Source organism: Somniosus microcephalus, chromosome 28, assembly GCF_052327205.1.
Source record: "Somniosus microcephalus isolate GS21.2 chromosome 28, FLI_Smic_1.0, whole genome shotgun sequence".
Lineage (NCBI taxonomy): Eukaryota > Metazoa > Chordata > Chondrichthyes > Squaliformes > Somniosidae > Somniosus > Somniosus microcephalus.
The window spans coordinates 14220155-14238024 of record NC_141014.1 but is presented as its reverse complement, the minus strand read 5'-3'; the positions used below and the strand labels follow the sequence as shown (position 1 = coordinate 14238024).

General features: G+C 45.6%; 1 protein-coding gene across 2 annotated transcripts; it reads right to left on the bottom strand.

Moving 5' to 3' along the window:
• Positions 1-5: 5 nt before the first annotated feature.
• nol12 (nucleolar protein 12) lies at positions 6-17078 on the bottom strand. 2 transcript variants are annotated; one of them, XM_085969499.1, is made up of 6 exons: positions 16860-17078; positions 14396-14501; positions 10465-10513; positions 9579-9721; positions 7403-7515; positions 6-1080 (listed from the first exon to the last, which is right to left on the bottom strand). In XM_085969499.1, exons 1-6 carry the CDS (start codon positions 17000-17002, stop codon positions 921-923), a joined length of 714 nt encoding a protein of 237 aa, XP_085825625.1. In that variant the 5' UTR covers positions 17003-17078; the 3' UTR covers positions 6-920. The 2 variants fall into 2 exon arrangements, with proteins under 2 accessions (XP_085825625.1, XP_085825626.1); XM_085969500.1 differs by lacking the exon at positions 16860-17078 and adding an exon at positions 14665-14883.
• Positions 17079-17870: the final 792 nt, after the last annotated feature.

Sequence of the window (17870 nt, the reverse complement as noted above, 5' to 3'; positions counted from 1 at the left end):
TTCGGTCAAGACAATAAACATGTTTACAAAAAGGAACAATGTTTGCCCAATAGCTTGAAACAATGGACGGTACAGATCAGGTCGAAGTAAGCAAGCAATGTAACTTGCACAATGAGCAATAGGCTAAGGATGCAGATACTAAATTCTCAAGCCTGGAGCAAGAATATATTAGAAAACATCTCCCCCCAACACAATAATGGATTCCTAGATTCAAGTTTAATTGGTGCCTTCACAAGTGAGCTGGATCAATATGTGTTGAGAAAGGGGGACTGAAAGTTACATAGGTATTATTAATAGAACTGTTCAATATTTCAAGAGGAGGTCAGGGAACTTAAGTGTGTATTTAAGGATCTACATGTGGGGGTAAGATGGAGGAGGGAGTCCAAATCAGAACAACCATGACTGAGCAGAGCAGGCTAGGTGGGCCGAATGGCCTTTCCTCACTGCAGACTTTTGTTTTTGTGCAGTTGTCCAAGAGGTGCTCAAGCTCCTGTAAGATGTACATGAATCGTAGCAACAGATTTCAGACGTACCACAGTACCCAGAAGATGAAGATCACATGAACGTGGTGCAGCGCACTGAAGAATTTTACTGACTGAAGAAAAATCTAGCTTAGCAAAACATCAGATGCCACAGTCCTGTCTTAGAAGCAACGGGTTACTAAACAAATGATCTCTCAGGACATCCCACCATTGCTTATTAGTCCCAGTATCTTCTTAAAAGAAGCTAGTGTGACTTAAGTGGAGTGATCTGGTGATGTCCAAGCATGGCACACCACGATCAACCCACTTCCAGCAAAACTGCCTCCCTGTTTATAAACAGGTCCAGGATTGTTGGTCATTCAGTTCCAACACTAATGTCACTCAGGCACCACATTATTCAGAGGATAGTAAAGTCTGAGAGAACGGGCTTTCTGTGATTCACCGCTCCCCCCCTGGTTTCCCTGTCCGTTTTCTTCTCTGTGATTTTGTGGTCTTGCCTTTCAGGAGTTTTTTGACCTGATCGTGAGAACCTTTCCACTTCTTTCCTTTCTGATTTTTGACACTGGAGGAATGCAGCGCCGATGTCAGGGAAGAGATTCTGGAAAACAAAAAGGAGGGACAGATGCTTCAGAGTCCAGGACATTGTCAGGAGGCCTCAATCTATTAACGGGGATCTTGAAATGCGGTCTACTTAGCGTAATTCAAAATCGACTCGTTTCAATTATCTGACAACGGTGTTATTCACATTGCTTAATTCAAATTACTGGATAATGTAACTTTTTAATGCAGTGTGGAGTTATAGATTATAATACACTTCTGCACAGAAACCTTAAAGGGGAAAGTAGGGACAATACTTTTTTTAATTCAAATTATTAAACCATTAATAATTAATAAGGAGATTTAATAAAGGCATTCAAAATCATGAAGGGTTTTGATAGAGTAAATAAGCAGACACTGTTTCCAGTGGCAGGAGGGTCGGTAACCAGAGGTCACAGATTTAAGGTCATTGGCAAAGGTGCCAGAGATGAGATGAGAATTGCTTTTACGCAGTGAGTTATTGTGATCTGGAACGCGCTGCCTGACAGGATTCAAGCAGATTCAATAGTAACTTTCAAAGGGAATTGGATAAACACTTGAAGGGGAGAAAATTCCAGGGCTGTGGGCCTAATTAGATAGCTCTTTCAAAGAGCCTGCATAGGCGCAATGGGCCGAATGGCCTCCTTCTGTGCTGTAAGATTCTATGATTTTGCGGAAGAAAATATCAGCTTCAAGAGAAATTGTCTTACCAGCATGGAGACCGTCAATGTGACCAATGGGGAATAATCTCACAACAGCTCCTTAGAAAATGCCAAGCCACAACCAGAACTTGCATATTTATATAGTGCACTTAACGTAGAAAAACATACCAAAAAATCCGCCTTGAACATGATTTCTAGATGGGTCCAGAGCAGCTTTTAGGTCATTTTGAAGTCATGTTCAAACTATTAATGTGGTACCCTTGTTTAAAAAGGGAGAAAAGGATAGACCGAGTAATTACAGGCCAGTCAGCCTAACCTCGGTGGTGGGAAAATTATTGGAAAGAATTCTGAAGGACAGGATAAATCTTCATTAAGAAAGACACGGATTAATCAAGGATAGTCAGCACGGATTTGTTAAGGGACGGTCGTGTCTGACAAACCTGATTGAATTTTATGAGGGTAGTGCGTTTGATGTAGTGTATATGGACTTTAGCAAGGCTTTTGATAAGGTTCCACATGGCAGACTGGTCACGAAGTTAAAAGCCCATGGGATCCAGGGCAAAGTGTCAAGTTGGATTCAAAACTGGCTCGGAGGCAGGAAGCAGAGGGTAATGGTTGATGGGTGTTTTTGTGACTGGAAGGCTGTTTCCAGTGGGGTTCCGCAGGGGCAATACTAGGTCCCTTGCTTTTTGTGGTATATATCAATGATCTAGACTTGAATATAGGGGGTATGATTAAGAAGTTTGCAGATGATACTAAAATCGGCTGTGTGGTTGATACTGAAGAAAGCAGCTGTAGACTGCAGGAAGATATCAATAAATTGGTCAGGTGGGCAGAACAGTGGCAAATGGAATTCAATCCGGAGAAGTGTGAGGTAATGCATTTGGGGAGGGCTAACAAGGAAAGGGAATACACATTAAATGGTAGGACACTGAGTAGTGTAGAGGAACAAAGGGACCTTGGAGTGTATGTCCACAGATCCCTGAAGGTAGCAGGCCAGGTAGATAATGTGGTTAAGAAGGCATACGGAATGCTTGCCTTTATTAGCCGTGGCATAGAATACAAGAACAGGGGGGTTATGCTTCAACTGTATAAAACACTAGTTAGGCCTCAGCTAGAGTACTGCATGCAGTTCTGGTCACCACATTACAGGAAAGATGTGATTGCACTAGAGAGGGTACAGAGGAGATTTACAAGGATGTTGCCAGGAGTAGAGAATCTTGGCCATGAGGAAAGACTGGATAGGCTGGGTCTGTTTTCCTTGGAACAGAGGAGGCTGAGGGGAGACCTTATTGAGGTGTATAAAATTATGAGGGGCCTAGATAAAGTGGATAGAATGGACCTATTTCCCTTAGCAAAGGGGTCAAAAACCAGGAGGCAGATTTAAAGTAATTGGTGGAAGGTTTAGAGGGGATTTATGGGGAAATTTCTTCACCCAGAGGGTTGTGGGGGGTCTGGAACTCTCTGCCTGAAAGGGTGGTAGAGGCAGGAGCCCTAACCACATTTAAAAAGTGCTTGGATGTGCACTTGGGATGCAGGGCTACGGACCAAGAGCTGGGAAGTGGGATTAGGCTGGATAGCTCTTTGTTGGCCGGCGCGGACACGATGGGCCGAAATGGCCTCCTTATGTGCTGTAACTTTCTATGATTCTATTAACGGTGGAGCAGCTCCGGGGCCATATATAGGCTTTCTAGAAGTTTACAACACAGAAGGCAACCATTCGGCCCATTGTCTCTTTGCTGGAGCAATCCAAAACTAATAACTCTGTCCTGGTCTCTCCATAACCCTATATCTTTCTCTGCTTCAATTATTTATCCAATTTTCTTTTAAAAGGTGCAATGGTCTCTGCCTCAACCACTCCATGGCAAAACATACCAAGCTCCAACAATCCACCAAGTGAAGACATTTCTTCTAACTTCTACATAAGAAATAGGAGTCGTTGGCCATTTGACCCTTCGAGCCTGCTCCGCCATTCAATAAGATCATGGCTGATCTTCGACCTCATTTCCACTTTCCTGCATTATCCCCATATCCCTTGATTCCCTTAATATTCAAAAATCTATCGATCTTGGTCTGAATATACTCAACGACTGAGCCTCCACAGCCCTCTGGGGTAGAGAATTCCAAAGATTCACCACCCTCTGAATGAAGGAATTTCTCCTCATCTCAGTCCTAAATGGCCGACCCCTTATTCTGAGACTCTGACCCCTGGTTCTAGACTCCCCAGCCAGGGGGAAACATCCTTCCTGCATCTACCCTGTCAAGTCTCTCCGTGATCATTTTACATTGATGACCACCACCACCACCACATCCCCACCCACTAGAGAAAATTGTCTTTCCCTATTCACTCTTATAAAAAGCCCCTAGTAACTGTAAAGATTTGTTAAATCTCCAGTGGAAATAGTCTCTCTTCAGAACAAGTTTCCCATCCCTTGGCATTATCCTATTTAATATAACTTCACTACTTTTGAAGTCCTTACCCCAAAAAATGAATCCCAGGGCTCTGTTAGCCTTTTTAAGTGTTTTTCTGACTTGCGATGCTGCTTTTGTTCACCTGTATCCCTAGATCCTTTGCTCTTCTACCCCATTCAGTTTATTTTCTAAGGTGCAGGTGATGTTTCTATTTTTCCTACCAAAGTGCATCGCCTCACATTCATGTATGTTAAAGTTAATTTCCCACTTAACTGCCCAGTCTGCAAGTTTTCCGATGCCTTCTTGTACTATGTTGCCTTCTTCCTCAGTGTTAGCTATATCCCCCAGTTTGGTATCATCTGCAAATTTTGCAATTGAGTTACTTATTCTTAAGTCCAAGTCATTAATGTAAATTATGAGTAACAGTGCTCCCAGCACTGATCCTTGTGGAACACCGCTTTCTACCATCCTCCAATCTGAATAACTACCTGTTAAACCTACTCTCTCGCTTTCTTTATTTTAGTCAAGTTGCTATCCATTCAGCTATTTGTCCCGACTCCACATGCCCTAAACCTTTGTCATGAGCCTACTGTGTGGTATCTCATCAAAGGCCTTTGGAAAATCTAAGTACAGGAAACTTTTTTTTTATCCGGCACGAACAGGACCGACGTGGTGCCGATTCATCAAAAATTCCGGATAACCGAACGCTATAGTAAAAGATACGGAGAGCTGACAGCTCCGTATAAAGCAACAAACCCTGTTGCTTAGCAACAAGTTCAGAACAATGGCCACAAGTTGCAAGCGTCTCTGTAGCTTAGCAACAGCTGCAGCCACACCCTTGCACAGCAACAGATGAAGGAACGCAAGTCAATATGAAGTAAAACCTACTGAATTTTGCCGGTTAACCAAGATTTCCGGTTATTTAGGTGCCGGTAAATCGAAAGTTTCCTGTATATGACATCTACTGCATAATTAAGGGTCTTTATGGTGCTAAGAAAATTAAATGTTTGTTTTTTTTATTCAAAATTCTCCTGAGGCTGGTACAGTCATACACATCACCGAGGCCATCACAACCAAGTCTGAGCCTCATCTGATGCCCACAAATGTGTACTTCCAAGGGTCACGGGATTGCAATCAGGAGCAGAAACCTGGGTCCATTTCACTTTCCCTCAACCAGGATGATACTGATTGTAATGCCTCTAATGAACTGTAACCTTCCAAATCAGTATCTCTAAGCCACCAGGGAAGCTCCAAACAGAGTATTTGACGGGGCTAAAAAGGGTTAAATTATGAGGACAGGGTGCATAAACTAGGCTTGTATTCCATGGAGTATAGAAGGTTAAGGGGTGATCTAATTGAGGTGTAGGATAATTAAAGGAGTTGACAGGGTAGAGAGAAACTATTTCCTCTGGTGTGTTGGGGGGGGGGGGGGGGGGGGTTTAGAGTGGGGAGTCCAGAACAAGGGGGCATAATCTTAAAATTAGGGCCATTCAGGAGTGATGTCAGGAAGCACTTCTTCACACAAAGGGTAGTGGAAATCTGGAACTCTCTCCCCCAAAAAGCTGTTGAGGCCGGGGGGTCAATTGAAACTTTCAAAACTGAGATTGATAATATTTTGTTAGGCAATGGTATTAAGAATCATGGAACCAAGGCGGATAAATGGAGTTAAGATACAGATCAGCCATGATCTAATTGAATGACGCAACATAGAAACATAGAAGATAGGAGCAGGAGTAGGCCATTCGGCCCCTCGAGCCTGCTCCGCCATTCAATGAGATCATGGCTGATCATCCAAATTCAGTACCCTGTCCCTGCCTTCTCCCCATATCCCTTGATCCCTTTAGCCTTAAGAAATATATCCAACTACTCCTTGAATATATTTAACGAACTGGCCTCCACCGCCCTCTGTGGCAGAGAATTCCACAGGTTCACCACTCTCTGGGTGAAGAAATTCCTCCTCATCTCTGTCCTAAATGGCTTACCCCTTATCCTTAGACTATGACCCCTGGTTCTGGACTCCCCGACCATCGGGAACATTCTTCCTGCATCTAGTCTGTCCAGACCTGACAGAATTTTATAGGTTTCGATGAGGTCCCCTCTCAATCTTCTAAACTCCAGTGAGTATAAGCCCAATTGACACAATCTCTCCTCATACGTCATTCTTGCCATCCCAGGTATCAGCCTGGTGAATCTTTGCTGCACTCCTTCCATGGCAAGAATGTCCTTCCTCAGATAAGGCGACCAAAACTGCACACAATACTCAAGGTGCGGTCTCACCAAGGTCCTGTACAACTGCAGCAAGACAGCCTTGTTCCTGTACTCGAACCCTCTCGCTACGAAGGCTACCAGTTGCCTTCTTAACCGCCTGCTGCACCTGCATGATTACCTTCAGCGACTGGTGCACAAGGACACCCAGGTCTCTTTGCACTTCCCCTTCTCCCAATCTATTGCCATTCAAATAATAATCTGCCTTCCTGTTTTTGCCACCAAAGTGGATAACCTCACATTTATCCACATTATAGTGCATTTGCCACATGCCCAATCACCTAACCTGTCCAAATCGTACTGGAGTTTCACGATATCCTCCTCACAGCATACCCTCCCACCCAGCTTTGTGTCGTCTGCAAATTTGGAGATATTACATCCAATTCCCTCGTCCAGATCATTAATATATATTGTGAACAGCTGGGGTCCTAGGACCGATCCTTGCGGTACCCCACTAGTCACTGCCTGCCACTTGGAAAACGAACCGTTTATTCCAACTCTTTGCTTTCTATCCGCCAACCAGTTCTCTATCCAAGTAAATACCTTGCCCCCAATCCCATGTGCCTTAATTTTGCACGCTAATCTCTTATGCGGGACCTTATTGAAAGCCTTCTGAAAGTCCAAATACACCACATCCACTGGTTCTCCCTTATCTATTTTACCAGTTGCATCCTCAAAAAATTCCAGTAGATTAGTCAAACACGATTTACAGGCTCGAGGGGCTCAATGTCCTACTACTGTTTCTATGACTGCTGGTCCGTTGCAGTGGTTATATATTGAGTGAGTTTTTGACTTCACTCTGCCTACTTTTAGATCGTGTACATGTGTTGAACATAGCTTTGTTAGCTATAGACACATGACACTACACGGCACGAGGAATGGTGAACGGGGATCAATTTATAGTTTGCGATTTTACAGGGCACCACAGATTCAGACCGGCCACATCTCTCCTCTGGACCCATTAAAAGTTTACCACCTGGTCACATCCTCAAATATTCCACCTACTTTGTAGACATGATGGGTTCCACTCCTTTTCTTGGTAGAGGGTTGTCCCTTTTCACGGGCAATTCTTCTTCCACATCATTCTTCACTGCCTGCGATTCCTCAACCTCTTCGGGCTTCAAAAACGAACAACAAAAAATCCACTTACTCCTAGTTATTGAGACGAGGACAAAAATCACACTGGCACCCACTAACTCAACACTCAGTTTCTGGGAGCAAGAGGTAAATCATAATCTCCAACATCCAAGTGTAAATTCTTCAATTCTGTGCTTGAAGTCTGGCAGAAGAGTAAAACTGCTTTAGAGATCTGCTCCATTTCAGAAAAAAATTAGAGGCAGGATAAAGCACACAAAACATCAACAACAACCTGCAATTATATAGCACCTTTAACATAGTAAAACATCCCGAGGCACTTCACAGGACGGTTATCAAACAAAATTTGACACCGAGCTACATCAGGAGATAATAGGACAGGTGACCAAAAGATTGGTCAAAGAGGTAGGTTTTAAGAAGCCTCTTAAAGGAGAGAGAGGTAGGCCTTAAGCTTTGGAATTCCCTCCCTCAGCCTCTCCACCTCTCTCTCCTCCTTTAAGACACTCCTTAAAACCTACCTCTTCGACCAAACTTTTGGTCACCTGTCCTAATAGCTCATGTGGCTCAGTGTCAAATATTGTCTGAGAACGCTCCTGTGCAGCGCCGTGGGCCATTTTACTACGTTAAAGGCACTATATAAATGCAAGTTGTTGTTGTCCACGCAGTGTAGTCAAATCAAAGTTCCTACTGTATATTCAAATATACATTCAGAAAATTTCTACTTCACATTTGAAAGATTAAAAAAAGGCTTCCATTTATGTAGCGCTTTTCATGGCGTTTCAAAGCGCTCTACAGCCACTTTTGAAGTGGTGTCACTGCATTTAGGGTTAGGGTTAGGGAAACACAAAAGCCAATTTGTGCACAAGATCCCATTAACAGCAATGAGATAAACGGATAATCTATTTCAGGGAAGCTGCTCAAGAGATAAGTGCCGTGGGATCTTCTACGTCCACCTGAGAAGGCAGCCAGGGGCTTAGGTTTAACATCTCATCTGAAAGACGGCACCCACAGTGCTCCTTAGTACTGCACTGAAGTTTAAAATTGAAAAGACAGTGTCAAATCTTTGTCTCCAGCAGATCGCCAGTGAGATCTCCTTACTCTGGTGACATCACAGACAGGGAGGTGCCCTGAGCAACTGCAGTTTTGGCAGTGGGAGCTGCAACTTCAGACTAAGAGCCAAACGGAGCCACCCAATCATGGGAGGTTATTGGCTAGGTACTCTGCTTATACTTCCTGGTTACTTTGAATCCAGGACAAAGCAGCCCGCTTGATTGGCACCCCATCCACCACTTAAACATTCACTCCATCCACCACCGGCGCACCGTGGCTGCAGTGTGTACCATCTACAAGATGCACTGCAGCAACTCGCCAAGGCTACTTTGGCAGCAACTCCCAAACCCGCCACCGCCACCGTCTAGAAGGACAAGGGCAGCAGGCGCTTGGGAACACCACCACCTCCAAGTTCCTCTCCAAATCACACATCATCCTGACTTGGAAACATATCACCGTTCCTTCATCGTTGCTGGGTCAAAATCCTGGAACTCCCTCCCTAACAGCACTGTGGGAGCACCTTCACCACACGGACTGCAGCGGCTCAAGACAGCTCACCATCAACTTCTCAAGGGCAATTAGGGATGGGCAATAAATACTGGCCTTTGCCAGCAACGCCCACATCCCAGGAGCAAATAAAAAAATAAGTTTGTCAGAGCAGTCTAAATAAAAAGTACTCCCCCACCCACCCCCCCCCTCAAACTGGTATAGCAGTGTAATGGAATGGTGCCATATCAGACCTCTGCCTGTAGAGGCCCTCAATGGACTGCCTGTAGCGGAAGAATGAAAAGGAAAACTGCAGTCAGAAATAATGCAGTTCAGACAATGGCTGAAAAGACAGTTTATGATGTTCCGGTGTGCACCCTTCATCAGAACAGAATACAATTTTGGCAGCAAATACCATGAAGCGAGGGATTTTCAATTCTGCTCAAACATTCGACGATACCATTTTAAAAAAGTTAGCAATTTCTTGCCAGCGATATACTTTTGTGGCATTTTGCCTGGGCCTATCCTTCAATTTCAACCGTTTACCCACCTGGTCCACACCAAGGTTGAACAAATGGGCGCCAGTCAGATCGAGACTGCTGACCGTTGTCACGGTGACAGTGTGGTTTGGATGGTCGTACTGAATGGACTCTCTCTTGGAGGTTGTCAGTTGATCCAATTCATCAGCTTCCTCTGTAAGGAAACAGGAAACAATGCAATCATGCTGGAGCATGCATATTCCTAGCCAGAAGTGGCCACACATCAGCCAGATTCAAAACACTCCGATGAGTTGCATAAAAAGTCCTTCATTGACAGTAAAGCGCTTTGGGACATCCTGAGATCCTGAAAGGTGCTATGAGAACAACTTGCATTGATAATAGCGCCTTTAGCGTAGTAAAATGTCCCAAGGCGCTTCGCGGAATGTAATCAAACAAAATCTGGCGCCAAGCCACATAAGGAGATATTAGGACAGGGCTTGGTCAAAGCGGTAGGTTTTAAGGAGCATCTTAAAGGAGGGGAGAGAGGTAGCGAGGTTTAGGGAGAGAATTCTCGCGCTTAGGGCCTAGGCAGCTGATGCAAGTGAATATATAAATCCAAGTTCTTTTCTTGTACACACATCAGATGAGATCTCTCTCTCTCTAGTGGCTGTCAGAGGCACAATGTGCAATACTGGATACTCCCGATTCAGTTCCTAACGGACACAAATTCGCAATGCAAAACAGCTATGCATCCAATGTCAACGTGAGTGACACTGACCAGGAGGTCGCAGGTTTGAGCTTCAGTCTGTGTTAGTAAGAGGTCAATCGTGGCTCAGTGGTAGTACTCTCGCCTCTGGGCGAGGAAAAACCGCCCCTTGGCTATGTAGATTTACAAGAAATTAAGCCCAGAGGTTTAAGCTTGCAGCCAGCTCAATCACACTAGAAGATGAAAGTTACCTAAAGCTTCTTGTCTTTCCTTGAACATCTTCACATATTCTTTATGTCTCTGTAAGTCAAGAAAAAGTGTAGGTTAGGAAATATTACGGCATAGTTGTATTGCGCCTCCCCAATTTTCATCGCTCTACCATTGGCGGCCGTGCCTTCAGCTGCCTTGGCCCCAAGCTCTGGAATTCTCTCCCTAAACAAAATTTCTTGTCCATGCTGCCATTCTTGATGGATCCTTACACTAAACATCTGTAAGACAAAGGTCCTCAACCGACCTGCCCCTGCCACAGTACTGCCCCCCGATTATTAAAATCCACGACAAGGCCTTGGACAACGTGGACCACTTTTCATACCTCGGGAGCCTACGGTCAACAAGGGCAGACGTCGACGACGAAGTCCAACACCGCCTTCAGTGTGCCAGTGCAGCCTTCGGTCGCCTGAGGAAGAGTGTTTGAAAACCAGGACCTCAAACCCGGCACTAAGCTCATGGTCTACAGAGCAGCAGTCCCTGGCCCAAGACTGCACAAAGTGGAGGAGAAGCATCCAGGAAGGCGCCGAACACCTCGAGTCTCTTCGCCTGGAGCAAGCGGAAGCCAAGTGCAAGCAGCGCACGTCAACCCAAGCACCCCACCAACCCGCCCCTTCAACCACCGTCTGCCCCACAGTGTGTAGGTCCCGCATTGGACTCATCAGTCACCTGAGAACTCATTTTTAATATGGAAGCAAGTCATCCTCGGTTGTGAGGCATTGCCTAAGAGAGAGAGAGAGATGAGCCTGGATTCAGGGAGACCAGAACTAGGGGTCATAAATATAAGATAGTCACTAATAAATCCAATAGGGAATTCAGGGGAAACATCTTTACCTGGAGAGTGGTTAGAATGTGGAACTCGCTACCACAAGGAGTAGTTGAGGCGACGAGCATAGAATAGTGAAAGGCCAGAGGATTGGGAAATTTTTAAAAAGCAGCAAAAGGTCGACTAAAAAAATGATAAGGCGAAAGAAGATAGCTTGAGAGAGTAAGCTAGCAAGAAATATAAAAACAGACAGCAAGAGCTTCTACAGATATATAAAAAGGAAGAGAGTAGCTAAAGTAAACGTTGGTCCCCTAGAGGATGAGTCTGGGGAATTAATAATGGGAAACAGGGAAATGGTGAAGACCTTGAACAAATATTTTGTATCGGTCTTCACGGTAGAAGACACTAAAAGCATCCCAATAATGGATAATCAAGGGGCTATTGGGGTGGACTTAAAACAATCACTATCACTAGAAAGTACTAGGCAAACTAATGGGACTAAAGGTGGACAAGTCCCCTGGACCCGATGGCCTGCATCCTAGAGTCTTAAAAGAGGTGGCAGCAGAGATAGTGGTTGTAATCTACCAAAATTCCCTGGATTCTGGAGAGGTCCCAGCGGACTGGAAAACCGCAAATGTAACACCCCTATTTAAGAAAGGAGGGAGACAGAAAGCAGACAACTATCGACCAGTTAGCCTAACATCTGTCATTGGGAAAATGCTGGAGTCCATCATTAAGAAAGTGATAGGACATTTAGAAAATCATAATATAGTCAAGCAGAGTCAGCATGGTTTTATGAAAGGGAAATCATGTTTGACAAATTTGCTGGAGTTCTTTGAGGATGTAACGAGCAGGGTGGATAAAGGGGAACCAGTAGATGTAGTGTATTTGGATTTCCAGAAGGCATTCGATAAGGTGCCACATAAAAGGTTACTACACAAGATAAGAGCTCACGGAGTTGGGGTATTAGCATGGATAGAGGATTGGCTAACTAACAGAAAACAGAGAGTTGGGATAAATGGGTCATTTTCAGGTTGGCAAACTGTAACTAATGGGGTACCACAGGGATCAGTGCTGGGGCCTCAACTATTTACAATCTAGATTAATGACTTAAATGAAGGGACTGAGTGTAATGTAGCCAAATTTGCTGATGATACAAAGATAGGTGGGAAAGCAAATTGTGTGGAGGACGCAAAGAATCTCCAAAGGGATATAGACAGGCTCAGTGAGTGGGCAACAATCTGGCAGATGGAGTATAAATAGGAAAATGCGAGGTTATCCACTTTGGTAGAAAAAATAAAAAAGCAAATTATTATTTAAATGGGGAGAGATTACAAAATGCTGAGGTACAGAGAGCTCTGGGGGTCCTAGTACATGAATCACAAAAATTAGCATGCAGGTACAGCAAGTAATTAGGAAGGCAAATAGAGTGTTGGCCTTTATTGCAAAGGGAATGGAGTATAAAAATAGGGAAGTCCTGTTACAACTGTACAACTGTGTGGTGAGACCACACCTGGAGTACTGCGTAGAGTTTTGGTCTCCTTATTTAAGGAGGGATATACTTGCATTGGAATCAGTTCAGAGAAGGTTCACGAGGTTGATTCCTGGGATGAAGGGGTTGTCTTATGAAGAAAGGTTGAGCAGGTTGGGCCTATACTCATTGGAGTTTAGAAGAATGAGAGGAGATCTTATTGAAACATAAAAGGATCTGAAGGGGCTTGACAGGGTAGATGCAGAGAGGATGTCTCCCCTCATGCAGGAATCTAGAACTAGGGGGCATATATTCAGAATAAGGGGGCACCCATTTAAATTGGAAATGAGGAGGAATTTCTTCTCTCAGAGGGTCGTGAATCTTTGGAATTCTCTTCCCCAGAGAGCTGTGGAGGCTGGGTCACTGAATATATTTAAGGTGGAGATAGGCAGATTTTTGAACGATAAGGGAGCCAAGGGTTATGGGGAGCGGGCAGGGAAGTGGAGTTGAGGCCAAGATCAGATCAGCCATGATCTTATTGAATGGCGGAGCAGGCTCGAGGGGCCAAATGACCTACTCCTGCTCCTACGTCTTATACTCTTATAGATGCATTTAAGGGGAAACTAGATCAACGTGAATGAAAGGTCATCGACCTGAAACGTTAACTCTGTTTCTCTCTTCACAGCTGCCGCCTGACCTGCTGCGTATTTCCAGCATTTTCTGTCTTTATTTCAGATTTCCAGCATCCACAGTATTTTGCTTTTGATGTTGTTATCACCTGGCGTCCACAGGGGCGCGCTTTTCCAGCAGGAATAAGCAAATGGTCGTTCTGGCTCTTCCTTCCCAACCCCTAAGCCAAGCCCAAATGTACCAGGCAAGGATTGAACGCGACTTCCCTGCCCCGCCATAGCCGAGACCGGCAAACTCAGCAGAGAGTGGGACTGAACCTGAGACAGTCATGACCAATGGGAAGTCAATTTACCAGCAGCTCGCAAATGAGAACAAAAATATATTTCTGTTGGCTGCTAAACCACAATTCTGTTGCCAATAATGGTCAAAGAGGCAAATTGCTCGTACATTAGAAATTACAAATGCAAAACTATGGGAATTAAAAATAGATGGTGTCAGATTTATGTTGCATGCCATTTTGGAAGTAATTGCTCTTCACTTGACGTATACAGACAGGTAGACTTTAATTTGTAGAGCTTAATTATTAATGACGGCTTCCTGGCAATATGAAAGATACCACACACACTCACTGACTCCAGAATGAAGAAAATTAGCAGAACAGAACAAGCTTTAGAATGTAGACTAATACATATTTAACGTACATGAATAATTGAAGTTTGGTTTCCATTTAGATAGGATGTGAGGTGTAATCGGTTTTTAAGGAGTGGCTCTGGTGTGAATTATTGGCACCATATGCTCCCCATTAGTCAGGGGAAATGGTGTGCCTTTTCGCTGTGTGTTATAACACTACCCCGCGGAACAAGTAATAACAACACGCCCTCTCATAACAGTCACAGTCCGAACAACCCAAAACAGCTGAAGGATTTTATGCTGTTACATGCGGCTCATGGGCTTCAATGGTACACACTCAAGGGGCCTATTAAGCCAAACAGTTTTGGGCCTTCCTGTTCTAGAGCAATGGCGCCGTCTTTTCAATCACCGTTCTCACCTCCTCTTTCACACGCTTCTGTTCCTCCTTCAGTTTCACTTTAATTTCTTCCAGAGCCTTTTTCCTCCTCTCCACCTTCCGCTTGTGAAAGCCAGTCAGAAACTCCCTTCAAAAGAAATAAAACAGAATTTTCTTTTAAACTGCCAAGATCTTTTTATAGAATCATAAAATGATACAGCAGAAGAGGAGGCCATTCAGCCCATCTTTGAAAGAGCGGTCCAATTAGTCCCACTCCTACTGCTCTTTCCCCATAGGCCTGAAAATCTTACCTTTTTAAGTACATATCCAATTCCCTTTTGAAAGTCACTGTTGAATCTGCTTCCACCACCCTGTCAGGCAGCGCATTCCAGATCACAACAACTCGCTACGTAAAAAAAATTCTCTTCCTCTCGCCTCTGGTTCTTTTGCCAGTTACTTTAAATCTGCGTCCTCTGGTTACCGACCATTCTGCCAGTGGAAATAGTTTCCCCTTATTTACTCTATCAAAACCGTTCATGATTTTGAACACCTCTATTAAATCTTCCCTTAACCTTCTCTGCTCTGAAGAGAATAATCCTAGCTTCTCTAGTCTCCCCACATCACTGAAGTCCCTCATCCCTGGTACCATTCTAGTTAATCTCCTCTGCACCCTCTCCAAGGCCTTGACATCCTTTCTAAAGTGTGGTGTCCAGAATAGGACACAATACTCCAGCTGAGGCCTAACCGGTGATTTATGGCCTGCTCTGAAAGCGGCTCAACCCTCAATTGACAACTAAGCGCACATTATTCATAATTGCGGTAGTAATCACAAGTTACAAACCCAGATTCGGTCCCCATCAACCACATTGCAGAGTGCAGTTGTTTTATTATTCCAACTTTCTCCCTTTCTGATTCTTGGTGATGTTCATAGAACTGCCTTCTTGTATTTTGTCGCAGTCTTCCTCAGTATTAATTTGGTGTCATCCGCAAATTTTGAAATTGTATTTCCGATTCCCGAGTCAAAATCATTTATTTAAATGGTGAACAACAGTGGTCCCAGCACCACTTCCCAATAACTACCTTTAACCCCTGCTCTCCGTTTTCTGTTCAGCAAGAAAGATTTGCATTTCTGTAGCGCCTTTCACAAACTCAGGATGCCCCAAAGCGCTTTACAGCCAATGAAGTACTGTTTGAAGTGCAGTCACTGTTGTAATGTAGGAAACGCGGCAGTCAATTTGCACACAGCAAGCTCCCACAAACAGCAATGAGATAATGATGGTAGTGGAGGAATAAATATTAGCCAAAACACTGGGGGGGAACGCCCCTGTTCTTCTTTATGGGATGTGTCATGGGATCTTTTGCGTCAACCTGAGAGGGCAGACGGGGCCTCAGTTTAAAGTCTCATCCGAAAGACGGCACCTCCGACAGTATAGCACGGCACTGTAGTGTCAGCCTAGTTTTCTGGAGTGGGATGGAACCCACAATCTTCTGACTCAAGAGATTGCTACCAACGAAGCCACAGCTGACACCCAGCTGTGACCAGTTTGTTATCCATTCCTCGACTTGTTCCCTGACTCCATATGCTCTGACCCTAGTCATGAGTCTACTATGTGGAACTTTACATAGAATGTACAGCACAGAAACAGGCCATTCGACCCAACTGGTCTATGCCGGTGTTTCTGTTCCACACGAGCCTCCTCTCACCCCATCAGAATATCCTTCTATTCCTTTCTCCCTCATGTGTTTATCTAGCTTCCCCTTAAAACGCATCTATGCTCCATGCCTCAACTATTCTATGTGATAGTAAGTTCCACATTCTACCGCTCTCAGGGTAAAGAAGTTTCAACTAAACATTCCTCACTTGTCCCTCCACAGAGGTCCTACACACACACACAGTGCCCGCTGACTGCGTGGAGGACATGAAGCCAAAGGCCATGAAAAGTTCGGCTGGTGCATCGAACCTGTCCCTAGGGCAATGACCTCCCCCCCATCATCATAGGAACAAGAGGAGGCCATTCAGCCCCTGGAGCCTGTTCTGACATTCAATGAGATCACGGCTGATCTGTATCCTAACCCCATTTACCCGCCGTAGCTCCACCTCCCTCGATTCCCTCACCAACAAAAATCCATCCATCCCTTCACTGAGAGCCTTTTGAAAATCCAAACATATTATTGAGGAAACCCGGGGTGTCGTTCCCTCTGACTGAGCCACACCTTCAGGGGCACTTCGGTCTGCGCTCAGTTATTGAGTATATTCAAGGCAGAGATCGATAGATTATTATGAATATTAAGGGACTCAAGGGATAGAGCAGGAAAGTGGAGATGAGGTCGAAGATCAGCCCTAATCTTATTGAATGGCGGAGCAGGCTCGAGGGGCCGTATGGCCGACTCCTGCTCCTAATTCTTATTTAAAGGCCGCTGTTAAAGCTCCGGGTTAAAATTGGAGAGAAATGCATTTGACCCCAACAGGTGAACCGGTGCAGTGCCGGGGGGAGCGCGGCCTCACCTCCTGTTGTCCTCGCTGAAGGTCAGCACACACCGCCCGCGGCTCCGGCCGCGACTCCCTCCCCGGCCCCGGCTCCGACCGCGACTACCTCCCCGGCCCCGGCTCAGCCCGCGGCCGCCGGCCCGGCGATCCTGTCCCTCCATTTTCTTCCCCCGCCGTCTCCACGCGTTGCTATGAACGACACTGAAAGCCGTCCGGGCGGCTGAAGCGGAAACCCCGCGCCACGCACAAACGTTCCACCTCGCGCTCAATCCCCACAGTGCGTTCCGGACCCGTGACTGAGTGGGGGGGAGTCACTCTGATTGACTGAGGGGGCCACTCTGTCTGAGGGGGGTCACTCTGTCTGATTGAGGGGGGGGTCACTCTGTCTGAGGGGGGGTTCACCCAGACTATCTGAGGGGTGTCACTCTGTCTGTCTGAGGGTGGTCACTGACTGAGGGGGGTCACTCTGACTGAGTGGGGGGCACTCTGACTGAGGGGGGGCACACTGACTGGGGGTCACTCTGACTGACTGGGGGGGTCACTCTGACTGACTGGGGGGGGCACTCTGACTGAGGGGGGGCACACTGACTGGGGGTCACTCTGACTGACTGGGGGGCACTCTGTCTGAGGGGGGTCACTCTGAGGGGGGCACTCTGTCTGAGGGGGGCACTCTGACTGACTGGGGGGCACTCTGACTGACTGGGGGGCACTCTGACTGACTGGGGGGCACTCTGTTTGAGGGGGGGTCACTGTCTGTGGGGGTCACTCTGAGGGTGGTCACTGACTGAGGGGGAGTCACTGTCTGTCTGTGGGGGGTCACTCGTGGGTCTCTGGTGATTAATGCTGTGATAAATGGGTAAATGGTAAGAATTAGTCAACTACATTATTATAAGGGGATAAAAGGAGCCGCCGGCAGCTGCGTGTACCGACGTGAGAGGGGGCGGCTGTTGTGTATGTACCTTTAAGGGAATAACTGGTCTTAGACTGCAGTACCGGCAGTGACCACCCCTGTATAAAAGGCCCTAGCAG